Source organism: Calidris pugnax, unplaced genomic scaffold (assembly GCF_001431845.1).
Source record: "Calidris pugnax isolate Ruff unplaced genomic scaffold, ASM143184v1 scaffold45, whole genome shotgun sequence".
Classification (NCBI taxonomy): Eukaryota; Metazoa; Chordata; class Aves; order Charadriiformes; family Scolopacidae; genus Calidris; species Calidris pugnax.
Window position 1 is genome coordinate 3,378,009 of NW_015090764.1, and position 14,326 is coordinate 3,392,334.

Sequence of the window (14,326 nt, forward strand, 5' to 3'; positions counted from 1 at the left end):
TACACAATATAATTTATCGCTCCCCCCCCCCCCCCCCCACTGAAACAACTTTCCTGTACAGCTTTACTTGCATGCTAAATGAATGCAAGTTTTAGCAGGTGGTGAAGAAACTTTCCACTGAGTGCTGTATGATTGGCTTCCACATCATCATAATGACCTGACTGTAGTGAAATGAATTTAGAAATAACAAGTGGAATTTTCCATTGGATGTACCCACTTCAGTAGCTGCTCTTCCTTGCCCACTTTTTCAGTCTTGAAATTCACTCATTAAATGACAGAACCTTTTCAGGTAACATTTCTTTCCTTAGTGATATTTTCCTTGACGTAAATATTTTAAATGGCATGATAGAGAAAGGAGAAAGAAACACATGCTCTTGGTTCTGCTTCAGTTCTTCTACAAGTGTAAACCATGTATAACTAGTGAATTTTTTAGTGATGGGGAGGAGAGAATCAGATTTGCTTGATTTCTTCTTTTCTAAACAAAGAGAAACTTCTCTTGGTTTTGTCCGGGGCTTTCCCTGAGTGACGATCACTTTTATAGTCTTTCTGTTGCAATATAGTGCCCAAGGTTACATTTGAACCTCATGTAGAGCAGAAAACTCTGCAGAAGAGTTGAGGAGGTCTACAACCACGTTTTAGATGTGGATGTGGGAGTGGTGATGCCTGCTGAGAGGCAGATGAGAGTTAGAGAGGAGAGATGGGGAATGCAGTAAAGTTCTGAAATACTGGCTGGACTTAAAGCTGTGGCAGACACAAAGAAAGAGGCGGCAGGGTGCAGACCAGTCTCGTGGAAGGTCTTGATGTGTCTGACTTCACATCAACAAGGGGATGCACTGAACCAACCACAAAGGAGGAATGTGTGTATGTCCCAGCTGCTGCCATGCAAAGCAAGAGTACTGGCAGTAGAAGAGATGAAGCATCAAAGAGTGTTCGGGAGATTGTCCTCACCCATTCAGGCCCCTGGTTAACACAGGGCTCAGCAGTATCTCTTAGTTATTCATAATGCAGTGCCTGCAGGTCTCAACTACCTGGAAGAAGAGCTGGTAGAGTGGAAGGAAAAGTGTGTGATATTCAGCCAGATTGGAAATACCCAAGCTGGATGTTTGAATGTCCTATAGAATCAGTCCCAGCACTGACATAGGATTGGTGTTGCCTTTGTGTGTCTTGCGTGGAACTGCTTGTGATGTACAAAAGGAGAGATGATTCCCTGCTCTCACATTTCCGCAGCTTCACGCCAGCAACTTTCACAGCCAGAACTTCAGGATGCAGTTGTAGAACATAAACTTGTGGTAAACGTTCCATTTAACAAACTGTGGGGGAGGAAGTGTGTTGTTAATTACTGCAGTGTTTCACTTAGGGTGAGCCAGATGACTGACTAGGCAGCAGCACAAGATTTCTTATTTGGTTTGAAGGGATCCTCCATTTTCAGAATGGGCAGACATTGTGTGTGCCAAGGTGGTACAACCCTCTGCCTACCTTGGCATGGGTTTTGAACGATGCCGTGTCTGTGCCGAGTGCCTGGGCTCAGAGTGATTCCACTGGGACTCTTCATCTGAATGCACCTACACAGGTCTCCTCTCTGTGCTGCAAATAGTGCTTTAAGGGAAAGGGATCTTTCAGGGCAAAACCACTCCATCTAGTAAAAGTTCCAGATTGTTTAATCTGGTCTCCTTCCACCACTTTCCTATATCTCACATATAAATAAAAAAAACCACTGTTTATATATCTGTATGTCTGCTCTGCGTTGGGATGATCCAGTCAGCTGGCAGAATGAAGCTGTGTTATGTGGTAAATTGCCACAGCTTGGCAGAGCGGCTGAGCTCTAGGACATAGAAGCCGTTACACTACTTTGGATTAGCAATACCAAATCATCGGAGTGCTTCGGCAAGAGGCAAGTGTGGAAATGTCTCGTGAGGCTGAAAAAAGACCAGCATGGCAAGTCTTCTGTTCTTCTTCCATTACTCTGGTAATAGTCTCAAGGATGCAGGTTTTAGTAAAAACATAGACTAATTCTGTTTCAGACAACTTACTTTTTAATATTGTGATAACCCACCAAGTTCCTAAAGAAAGTGAATACAAAATAGTGTTGAAGTTGCCTGCCTGCAGCCTTAGGTGAACTTTGGATGAGCTGAATTACCCAGAATACTTCTGACTTTCCTTTAATCTTGAAAGGACAGTCAACTTACTGTAAGAGAATCTGGCACACACTGATGTGCCTTGTGTCTTTGGCTCTCTGTGAATTGTTTTCCCCACTCATCAATAAAAATCAGTCAAGACACGGTTGGCAGATGTACTAAGAAACTTGCAGAGTGCACATCTGAACTAAAATAAAGCTGACATCAAATTTAAGCTTGTGTTTGAGTTGCCTCCTTTTTACAAAATGTTACTATGCAAACATTTACGGATGATTTCAGAATGCGTGCAGCTTTGTTCCATCTTTTTGAAAGGATAGGACACTGGGAAGAATGTTTTTGTATGCTTTTAAAGAATACATCTGTCACACTTGTGTTCTAGTTCCATTGTGACGATTCGATCCCATTCTTTGCTGGGGAAAAAAAGCTGAAATGGAATAATCTCTTTGCTGTTCTAAATGATGCCTACTTGTATATGGAAAAATTGCATCAAGTATGTTTAATTACAGAAATGTCTTCTAGCATGATCTCATTCACATAAAGCAGTAACTCGATTTTTTTAAGCTGTTGAATTCTATGATACAATAATCTTTCCTGTATTCTGTCATTGTGAACTGCAATAGCCCAGCCCATTTCTGTCAATAAGTATCGGTTCATTTTCTAACGTTGTTTGCTGTCTCTTGCGTTTTTCCTGATGATAACGTGTCTTTCTCTAGCCTAAATCCCTACAGCTACGATGAGAGCTGTCTCAGCAGCAGCGAAGATCACATCCCGCTGGCTGCCTTGCCCTTGCTGGCTGTTTCATCCCCTCAGTACCAGGATGCAGTTGCCATGGTGATTAGTAGAGCCAATCAAGTTTACAATGAATTTCTCAAATCCACAGATGGGGCTGGTTTTAATGGACAGGTAGGACTATTTTCTCTTACATCAAATTCCTTCCAAGCAAGGCTGTTTCTTTGTAAGCCATTGTGTTGACAGTTTTTAGTTATGAGTGTGGGACAATACTGCAAATATGATGAATGAATGTTAGTATGGCATTCCCTATGCAAAACATCCTCTCAGTGCCCAGCATGAGAAAGACACTTCTGGAAACTTGTGCAGTATCTAACCTGGACTTACTCGGTTGGTAGAAGAATACTATACCTTCTCCCACAAGCATTTTGACCCCTAAGCTCTTCCTCAGTATTGCTGCGAACTCTGGTAATGTGTAAGCCTTGGTTGTGCACTGTGTGGTGTGCCAAGCAGGGGACAGACGTGCCAGCCCAAGGCAAGAAATAACTGTGTTACTGAGCTCATTACACACCTGCTAGAGCTGAGAGAAGAGCTGGGATATCTCTGACTAAGAGCATAACGAATCCAGTGTTTAACTTTCGCTATTTCTTTTTTGCCTCCATCACAATAGTAGTAGAACAACTGACAGTAAAGAAACTTAGAGGGCAAATACTCCATTGCCTGCAGTGTTGCAGATTTCCTGTGTAACTTTGGGAAAGTCATGTAACTTTTCTGATGGGACCCACTCCTCAGTGAAATCACTTGCAGACTTCAGGCTGGCATGTCACAGTTATTGTTCCTACTTCTCCATCTTTAGACTACAAAACCCAGTACTTTCCTGCTTCACATAGAATAGATATGGTACTGCTACCTTGTATGAGTTACTGAAATGATTTTGTGGTGGGGCCTTCTATGTAGCCAGAAACATGCACTTCCTTAAAGTACAGTGACTTCCAGACTTCAGAAAAAGTAAAAAAAACCCCAACATTTAATATAGAGTACAGTGTAATCTTTGAAGGAAAGCATGTGTCTTATTACACAAACAAATTCTTTTCCATAGCAGTAATAAGATTATGCTGTGGCATATCAATATTTTTAGACTAAAATTTGGTTTGAAGGCAGTTTTAATATCCATAGTGCTTTTATGCTTGAAGCATAAAATCAGCCCAGCTGCAGTGACAGAACATTATGAAGGGTGAGGTTATGTGAAGAAGAATTACAACAGTTACAGAAATATTTGTGAAAACAATTCTCTATATAAAAAATTTAGTGTTATAGGTTGGTTTTTTCTTTGACAAAGTTACAAAGTCGTCTCCTTGGTGTGTTTTGCAAACATATGTATTAATATTTCATGTGGGAGACTCTGCAATACCTCTGTATGCTCCACAGAATTTTCACCATCAACAATTATTGGCATTGATGGAATGGAAGTAACTTCTCTGTGCTCTCTTCAGTGCTTTGCTTTGGTCTCAACTCCACCTCTGAATAAGTCCTGCACTTCGAGAATATATACCATATAGCCTAACCCCGCCCTGTTTGTATATTTTCTTTCATATTTTGGTCTCCTCTGTCCATTTATATTGCAAGTTCAGGCTTGTGAGGAGAAGTACTGTCTTCTGTTAAACTAAATGAAGTTGGGAACAAGACTAAACATTTGCTTCAGTTTGAAGATTGCAGAGAAACTGGAACCTGTGAACTGTGGGGGTTGTTATCAAGGAAAACAGTAATACAGCTATTGCTGATCCTCAGACACAGGCCGGGGGACAGAGGGAAGGGGTTGTCTCCTGTGGGATGGGGAGTAGTTCAGTGGAATAGGCTTGTGGGATACATCCTAGTATACTCCAACTATTTAATTCCCAATTTTAGTACTCTGTGTATTTTAATTCCCAGGTCCATACTTTGAATGCAGCTTTTATATTTATCTTAAATGTGAAGCAAGAGTGAATCTCTCTGCTTAGTACCTCATTTAAAAATTCCGTTCCCATGTCCTGTCAGGGACCAATCTGGTTTTAATCTCTTGAGATCCTCTTCCTGGTGTGATTCTGAAGGAAATCTTAAGTGGCGTGAAATCTGTGGGTGATCTGGAATTCTGGAGCTGCAGTCTGGCTGCAAGCAGCTAGAAGAATTCTGGCCCATTTGGCCGAACTCTCAGCTGGTCAAAATAGTCCCTGAGACAGATACTCTTGGCTCAGGGCATATATCTGGAGATAAAAGGAGGAAGTGGGAGAAAGTGGCTACACATTTTCAGCTGCAATAAGAACCAAGGTGTAAAAAAAACAAACAAGAAAAACAGGAACAAGGGTGTAAAGTAAGACAGCAACTATTCTGCAATACTGTGATGCTTTTTTTCTTTTAAAACACTTGCTACATCTCCTCAGAAAATCTTTTTATTTCTTCAGGTGTGTCTCATTGGTGACTGCATTGGAGGAATTTTGGGCTTTGATGCCATCTGCTATAATTCTAATCCAGCTGATGAGAGTCGGAACAGTAGCAGGAGAGGAAGTGTCAGCAGCATTCAGGTGAAGACAAGAAGTCCACACAGCTGAAACCCTATAGATTCATTCCCTGGAGGAAATAAGCTCCATATAAACCAGATAAAATTTAAGGATTTGGTAAATTGCCATGATAGCATGGGATTTTGCTCATATGTCAAAAAATTGCTGTCTGGATATTAAGTCTGCAGCTTCAGTTTTATGATACACAGAAACCCCTAGTGAAGGCTTTATCTGTAAATCTTTAAAGTAGGGTTACCAAGTGCCCTTTATTGTATCCCTAACTGTAGATGCAAAAACATCCTCTGTCAGTAAACCAGAGCCTCTGGTAGTCTCCTGGTTTTGCTAAAGGTCTTTTATCTTTATTTTAGTAATTTTTTTATTTGTTCACATAGGGTCTAGAATTCCTTATGCTACTGCCTGGGGGTGTTCATGAGTAAGTTTTAGTGACTGGATACACTCTGTCCCCTCGTCCAGGTCACTGATGAATATGTTGCCCAGCTCTCCAGCCTGTCCAGGTCTCACTGGATGGCAGCACGGCCCTCTGGGGTGTCAGCCACCCTCCCAGTTTGGTATCATAGCAAACTTGCTGAGGATACACTCTGTCCCTTCGTCCAGGTCACTGATGAATATGTTGAACAGGACTGGACCAAGTATTGACCCCTGGGGGACACCACTGGTTACAGGCCTCCAGCTTGAACATGCTCCATTAATCATTACCCTTTGGGTCCTGTCACAGCCAGTTCTCAATCCGCCTCACTGTTCCCTCATCCAGCCCACACTTCCTTAGTTTCCCAATGAGGATGTTACGGGAGACAGTGTCAAAAGCCTTGCTGAAGTCAAGGTAGATGACATCTGCTGCCCTCCCCTCATCCAGCCAACCAGTTATAGCATCATAGAAGGCTATCAGATTGGTCAAACATGATTTACCCTTGGTAAATCCATGTTGCCCACTTCCAATAACCCCGCGCTCTTCAACTTGTTTGGAGATGACATCTAGAATGAGTCTCTCCATTACTTTCCCAGGGACGGAGGTGAGACTAACTGGTCTGTAGTTCCCAGGGTCCTCCTTCTTGCCCTTTTTGAAGACTGGAGTGATGTTGGCCTTTGTCCAATCTTCAGGCACCTCTCCTGTTCTCCATGACTTTTCAAAAATGATAGAGAGTGGCCCATCGAGAACATCTGCCAGCTCTCTCAGCACTCATGGGTGCATCCCATCTGGGCCCATAGACTTATGAATGTCCAGTTTGGCCAAGTGGTCCTGAACCTGGTCCTCCTCTGCTAGAGGAAAAACTTCTTCTCTCCATACCCTCCCCTTGCCTAGGGGGAGTTAGTAGAATATGGATGAAAACAAATAATTATGCCAATAGAAGGGGGTTAACTGTATCTGTTCTCCCAGTGTGCCTTGTTGCTGTTTTTGAAGTTTTGTAAAAATGGATGTCAGGAATTTTCACACTGTCTTATTTTGTTGTTCTGAATAGAAAGAGATTTACATGGAATTGGATTACACAGTTGTTAGAAAGAACCAGATCTTTGGTGTCTCATGCACCTGATCTCACACAGGAACAGGGGATTCAGTCCAATGGTGTTTGATTTGAAAAGCAGCGTTCGCATTGGCTGCTGAAAAGGGATGCAGGAGTAAAAGTCTCGGGGGAATAGGGATGTGTCAGGGAGGATGCTGGTGCAATCTGCAGAAATGCTGGAGGAAATGAACAATAAATAAATCTATTTCCTATTTTAATGGGTACCTTAAAGATATGGTACCACTGGTCTCCTCTTGCATCCTGCAGAAGTTCACATTCTCAAAAATTCAGGTCCCGCATCCATGGAACACAATGAGCAAGACCATTAATGTTGTAATGAGCATTTTGTGCAGTCAGGTAAGACCCCTTCTGATTACCTTATGATATTTATAGTTCTCTAAGAATGATGAAGTCATGAGGGATAAAGCTTTTGTGTTAGTTCTCCTCCTCCCCCCACTAAAATTCCCTGTGCTCCTTCCAGCTTTTAGGCTTTACATCTTACACAGAAACTTAATCTTCATCTCTTTCCTTATCTTCTACTGCAGAGAGAAAGAAAGTCTAACGCCTTCCACCCTTTCTTGGATAAAGTGAGGTCAAATGTATAAATGCAGCCATTTCGTATAGGCTCTGTTGTATTTTGGTCACTGTCTAAATCCTCCTTTTGCTGTGTTCGTTCTCTGAAGGATAATCCCCCCGTAGCAGAGGACTGCAGTCTGGGTGGCAGCAAACGCCTGAGCAAAAGCAATATTGACATCTTGGGGATGGTGGAGGATGAGAAGCCGATGCCCAGGAAACAGAGTGACTCATCCACCTATGACTGTGACACTATCAGCCAGCATCATGCTTTCCTGACCAGGTAACTAGTCATTGGTGACTGAGTAAAGGAAAAAGGCTTGTTGTGGGATGCAGCCTGTCAGCATCAGAGCTACCAGAACAGTTGTGATTATTTGTGGTGCAGTTCTGGAGGTTTGCTTAAAATCCCTGTATACCCTCAAAGGAAACAACAGAGATTTTGCATCTAGTATGAACTTAATCACACATGGAGAGTTTTTTATTTAATCTTTATTCAGTTGAAGGGTTTTGAATATGCAAAACTGAATGCAAGTAGTTCCATTTCTTCGGTGCACCCCCCCCAAATCAAGATGGATGAATGCTTTATAATTCTAAATTTCTGTTATGTTTTTTGTTCTAAAGATCTCTCTGACTTCAGTTCCAGGGTTACTATTACTCTGATTATAGTGAGATAATTGCTTTAGGTGCTCCCATTGGTGTGAGCAATTCAGATCAGCTTTAAAACAACAACAAAAAGAACCCTGCATAAAAGTTTGGGTTAAATGAGAAGGAGGTTAGGGGAGGGATAGTTAAGTGGATTAGTTTTCCTGGATCTTAAGAAACCTTTAAAACACAGATTTGATGGGAAGATAAGCATTCCTTTTGTCTCATTGTTTCTGCCTATTCTGAGTTCTTTGGGTTTTTTACTTATCTGAATACTTGGTGCTTTTTTTCCTCTACCCATCATCTTATTTCCTTTATTTCATTGGGAGTGATGCAGAGGGAGAAATCTTACTGTGTGTTGAAGTTTTAGTTCTGCTAAAATTGAGTATAGTGCAGACTTACTACTGTGCTTTAGTTCAAGTCTGGCAGTTTTGTTAGTAGCAGTTTAAGGTAATTTTATTTTCTTGCTTTGACTAAATGTACTATGCTTTGCTTTTGTTGACTGTTCTGCTTTTATTTTCAAACCATTGGGTTCTCTGGATATTGATATGTTGTAAAGTGTCTGCCCTCTTCATTATTGTTGAATCAGTACATTTTCTTTGCTCAGCATCCACTCTAATGTATTGAAAGATGGTACAGACTTTCCTCCTGTGGATTCCAGTCTCTCAGAAGTAAACCTGGGCCGATTTGAATTCGAGGTGTCTGATTTTTTCCTCTTTGGATCACCGCTGGGCCTGGTGCTGGCCATGAGGAGCACTGTTCTGCCTGGCCTGGCCGGTAAGCGCTTTCTAGGGTTGGAATACAGGCTGCTTAATGAACTTTGTAAATGAAGAGACTGCTGTAAAAGGAGGTAAATGAAAAACTTCACTCCCCAGTCTTTAACTAGGCTAAGTTTCTTCCTCTAAAAGATGGGAGTGTTAGTGTAGTAGGTACTGAGGTGATGGGGCCTGTTCTGGGGCTGTCACTGCTTTCGGCCACATGTGTCTTCTGCTCTGTTGTACGACGTATATTCCATGTCATACAACATGAAGCTTACACTTCAGTAAGGATCAGTCCTTGAAAAGAAACAGAAATAACATCTGTGCTTGGTTCAGCATTGAGTCTTACTCATGTCTCTCTTCGGGGGTAAATTTGGCCCCTGGGTGTGTTGGTTGTGGGCCATTTTTTCATCTCTGGTAACAGCCTAGTGATCAGATACATACAGGATTTTTTTGTTTTCTTTCTAAATACATCTGAATTTTGTTGTTTTTTCAGTTAATATATGAGCTTACTTTACTTTTCAAAATTCAGTTTGTGTTTTTGTTTTCCCTCTGAGGTTTGGTTAGCACAGCATCTTCATAGGAAATGATACATTCATTTATCAGGTGAGGGAGAAAAATCAGTTGCAATACTACGAAGAGACAACAGTTGAGGACTCACAATTTATTTCTTCTCAATTTATGGAGTTTTGAGTAGTGTAGTTTTCAAAGTCACATGTGATTGCAGGAATAAAGTGGAATGTAAAATCAACTGAAAAAATTATTTTACTTGCCATAATTGAAAAAATGAGAAAACCTGTGTCTTTCAGAGCTTTTAGAAATTTGGTAGGATTTTTTTTAGCAAGTTCCATGGACTTACAAGAGAGCGTAATTAAACTTGCAACTTGCATTTCATTCCTCATATTTGCAATACTCAGTTTTATTCAAATAAAAAACAAACCCAACCCCAAAGCTCAGCTAAAGAGAATGGAAATTCATACATATTTTCCCACAAACTAAGGCTTTTTGCTTCTGTGAAAGAGCTGTCAGGGAAATGAACAGGAATTACATAGGTGATGGCTGGCTTTGAAAACTGCGCTGCAATTTGTTTTTCTGTCTTTGGGGATTTCTTTACAAGATTAGCAACACTTCCCTGTGAAGATGGTGGTGGTTTGGGGTTTTATTTCCTTTGCCAAGTGCCTTTTAATTTTCTTCTGTTGAATATTCTGTTGGTCTCTCAGTGCTTCTTTGGCAGTTCTGGTTACCCTCTAGCACTCTCTTCTGTCATCTTCCCGCTGTCTAGTCTTAGCTCTTATTTTTCTAAGGTACTGGTCATTTGTGTGTCTCTGGCAGATTCTTCCACTCTCGGTGTGCTGATTATCCTTGGTAGAGGCTTGCCACCCTATGAAAATGTTGATGTTTTTTAATTCCAAATTTATCATGAGCATTTAGTTACAGCCACAAAGTGGCACTGTTCTACCTTAGGATGGCTGTAACTGTTGGGTGTTTTGCACTTGTTCTCAATGGGAACTAGTACTGCTAAATGCCACAGTAGTAGGAAGTAATCTTCTTTGGAACATCATGTGCTGTATTCCATTGCCACATTGGAAGAGGGGTGTGAAAACAGCTGATAACTCAGAGGACATGCTTTCTTGTTGCCACTAAATATCATAATTTGCCCTATGCTGACAACTTTCATAACCCTGCTGTTTGCATTCCTGTCTGTCTGCCTTCTGTGCATGTCCAGAAGGCAGACACACACAGAAAAAGTTTCTGTGCAAGAAGTATTAGAAGACACAATTAGGCAACTGGTTTAATTAGATTAAGCTTCCTATATGTTTGGCTCTGACAGTTAATATTAAACATGACAAGAAAGAAAGAATAAACCAATATACTACCCACTAGGGAAGGAAGCTCTAGTTTAGTAGAGTAATACCCAGTTTAGTGCTGTAGTTTATAAGCACTAGATCCCTAAATACATATGTCGAAGTTATAGGCTTGGCAAAATATGGTTTTAATTATAATGCAGTGCAATGCTTTACTTCACAGAATGTACTGCACACTATTTGGGCTCTGCAAGAGAATTATATTTTCCTTGCAAAGAATTAATTTCTGCTATGCTTAAATGCTCTCACACAGAGCTTAATGCAAAGAATCATAAGAATCATAAAACCTCATTTTTGTACGTTAGCTCCCATAATGTGACTTCAGAAACTGCAGTGCTTCCTGTAACCTAACTGCTCCTGCTGTCACCTAGATTTAAGTCCTCTGGATGTAACAGGCCCATCAAACCATTTTGCTGGTAAATATTTGAAGTGCTGAGTATCATAGCTGTAATGCTCAATAATATATTTACAGGATTTTTAAACTTCTTTCTTCTTACTTCCATCTCCTTCTGTGGCTGGTCTCCACATCTGCTGCATGTCTGCATCTCTGATTGTGATGTCTCTGTAAACTCCTTTGCAGCAAAGTGTTCTTTACCTATGAAATAGCAAACAATTTAGTTAAATTTCTTGTGGCTGGATGTATGCTAGTCTGGAGTTTGCAGAAGACCATATTAACCATGTTTTGTATAGACTCCTTGAAAATTGTGAAGGGGCAATACTGAACTCAGTCTCATTCTCGTTCAAGTGTGCCAGGTCCGCCCTGCCTGCAGCCAAGTGTACAGTTTCTTTCACTCTGCTGACCCCTCTGCCTGCAGACTTGAACCATTGCTGGAGAAAAGATTCCACCTCCTGCCCCCATTCACTGTCCCACGCTACCAGAGATACCCGCTTGGGGATGGAAGATCTTACCAGTTAGGTACAGTGCCTATTTTCATAGCTCTTCTTACCTGTTTTTCTCTTAAGCGTTTTCTCCTTACACAGCTCGAGAGGATTTGAAGTACCAACGTGCTAACATTGCCAAAAACAAGTAATCTGAGGCAGAATGGCATAGACATATTTATCAAGTGTGGAACCAGAGGAGATTACCGAGAGAAAATTATTCTTATGTTTGAATTTTGTGATGCTAGTTGTGTTAAAGAGGAGTTGGATGGTGATACCACTGCTTTAGTTAAAGAGTCACTTGCAAGCTTCCATGTCTTTGACTATAATTTTAAACAATTTATTTTTACAATTAGTTGATCTTTGCCTAGATCTTCAGATATGGTTTCTCTTGGTCACTTGTGGTTGGTTTATTGTAGATATCTATTAGGACAATTCAGAGCACCGAGCAAATCATCTTTTGATTGCTCTTTTCCTAAGTAGGCTACTAAAGAGTAGTTATGTTGGGTAGCAAGTGTTTGAATCTAGGAAAAAATAGAAATAGACTGATTTGTGGAGAAGAAAGAGGAAAACATGGATAAGCAAGGTGGCAGTAGAAGGAATTGTGCTGTTTTGACTTTATAGAAAATTAGATAAAATCATATAGGTGGAAAGTATCTTGACTTGTCATATTATGAAAAAAAGGAATTGCTCGGTGTATCTGTATGTGCATGCACATTAGATTTATTCTTTCTGCTACAGATTCAGACATGAATTCAAGCCTTAGCAGGGTATTTCAAAAGGCCTTTCAGGATTCAGAGTTTAAGGTTGGAGGCTAATATAGCAAAATGGCAGTGTTTTCTGCAGTAGATACACAGAACTCCTTTGTTTTATCTGCTCAAATATGGTGAACGTTGGATGCAAATCACTTTGAATATGATTAAATCAATGTTTGAAAAGCAACAGTGGACCTTGAGTTGAAGAAGGTTGATTTCTAGGTGTTGGCTTCACTGAAACGTGAAGATCTAGCAGTTCCTTGAGAACTGACTTCAGGAATAGCAAAGGTGAGAGACAGTCCCAACCAGGGAATATGTGCTCTTTTCTCACCCCCGTGTCTGAGTTTTCTTTCAATGGCAATATATAGCCTGCTTTGCATTCTTTCTTGGAGTTACTAGAAAGCCTCACTGTGCAGTTGGAAATCCTGATGGTTAGTTAGGCACAAGTTCTGTCACTGAGATGTATCTAAGGCTATCTTGAAAAGATGAACCCTCTTTTAAATTACTGTCATAGGAAGAACAGTTCCCTTAGGCTGCTTTTCAAAATGAAAACCTTGCATTGGTACATTTCACCAGCTTTGTTGTGTTAAAGTAAAACCTTCAGATACAGTGATTCATGAAGCAGAGGCTGTATAAGTGATCTGGGAACAACTGGTGTTCTTTTTGAATTTATCTAAGGCACTGGGTCAGAAGATTCCCCTGCAGAGCATGTAAATCTGGAACCCCTGTCTGTTGGATATATTATAAAATAAAAATTCCTGACTACTTATGATCAGCAAATGTTCCATAGTATGGTTTTGTATTTAAATCTCTGTGCAGAGTTAAATCATTGCCGTGCTTTACACCTGAGCTGCATTACATTTCAGTGAATGTGAAATCGTCCCATTTAAATGCAAGTGCTTTGAGATCCTTTTGGAATTTAAGGTTCATCATTCACAAAGGATTAATTCTAGTGACTATAATTTTTTTTCCTGTTCTCTGATACCTGGGCTTGTGATAGTATTTCTTAAAATGAGAGCCTTCATGGTGTCAACTGGAATGGTATTTTACTAACCAGTTTTGATGAGACCTAGTTACACCAAACTGTAATTATTATGCACTGCCCAAAACAGCCTTTTCTAATAGTCTTTCATGTCATTAAACAATCTCATTCACTATTCCTTTTCTCATAAGATGTGATGATTAAAATAAGAATGATTCTGTTGTCTGCCTGAAATTCCTGATAGGTGCCTCTGTGAAAAAAAAAAAGTCTGATTTGGAAACTGCACAAAAAATTTTACTACAAGATGATTTCTAGGAACAGTTCAGCGATAACACGATGCTGGGGTTGGACTTCTATAGCTCTCTTTCAGTTCTTGCCAATCAAACAAAACTCTTGGAGTCAGCTGCTCTGCATAAGGTTTATCTTGAAGCTTTTAGTTTATCGAATTTACTTTTTCCATTGAGATTCAGAAAACATCAAAGACTTAAATGGCATGACTTAAAAAGCAGAGCACACTTTTATCTGGGTGATTGCCTTTTGCATCCAACAGGCATCGACGCTTCTCGTTAACTCTGCCCCAGCATCATTCTGACTGTAGAATGTGGTATTCTTTCTGTGTGTGATGGACTGACCTATTAAGAGCTTAATGATGATGATGAAAGCTGGCTCTTACCAGGCTTGATTTTGACAATCACAGAAACTAGCCCAGGGAATTATTCCTCTTTCTGTCAATTGCTTGGTCAGGTGCAACTGTTGATATTCCTAGTGTGGATGTGATGACATTATTAGGCTATTGATGAAATAGCTTAATAAAATAAAATTATTTGAGGCATGGTTTAAATTCAGTTTTCTGATTGTGTAGGAGAGTCAACACTAGCAAAGAGAAAGAAAAATTAGCAGAGAGAGGTTGGCTCACAACATGTTTTCCATTCTGTGCAAAGTTACTATTTTTAC

At 40.4% G+C, this 14,326-nt stretch overlaps 1 protein-coding gene across 2 annotated transcripts in view; it reads left to right on the forward strand.

The window, feature by feature from the left end:
• PITPNM3 (PITPNM family member 3) overlaps nt 1-14,326 on the forward strand; it is a 61,611-nt gene that overhangs the window by 30,204 nt on the left and 17,081 nt on the right. The window contains exons 7-11 of one of the 2 annotated variants that reach the window (XM_014957588.1): nt 2,849-3,038; nt 5,303-5,422; nt 7,602-7,774; nt 8,741-8,910; nt 11,502-11,672. In XM_014957588.1, the coding sequence (XP_014813074.1) occupies nt 2,849-3,038; nt 5,303-5,422; nt 7,602-7,774; nt 8,741-8,910; nt 11,502-11,672 (824 nt within the window). The remainder of the gene's footprint in view (nt 1-2,848; nt 3,039-5,302; nt 5,423-7,601; nt 7,775-8,740; nt 8,911-11,501; nt 11,673-14,326) is intronic. The other variant, XM_014957675.1, reaches the window with a different exon arrangement.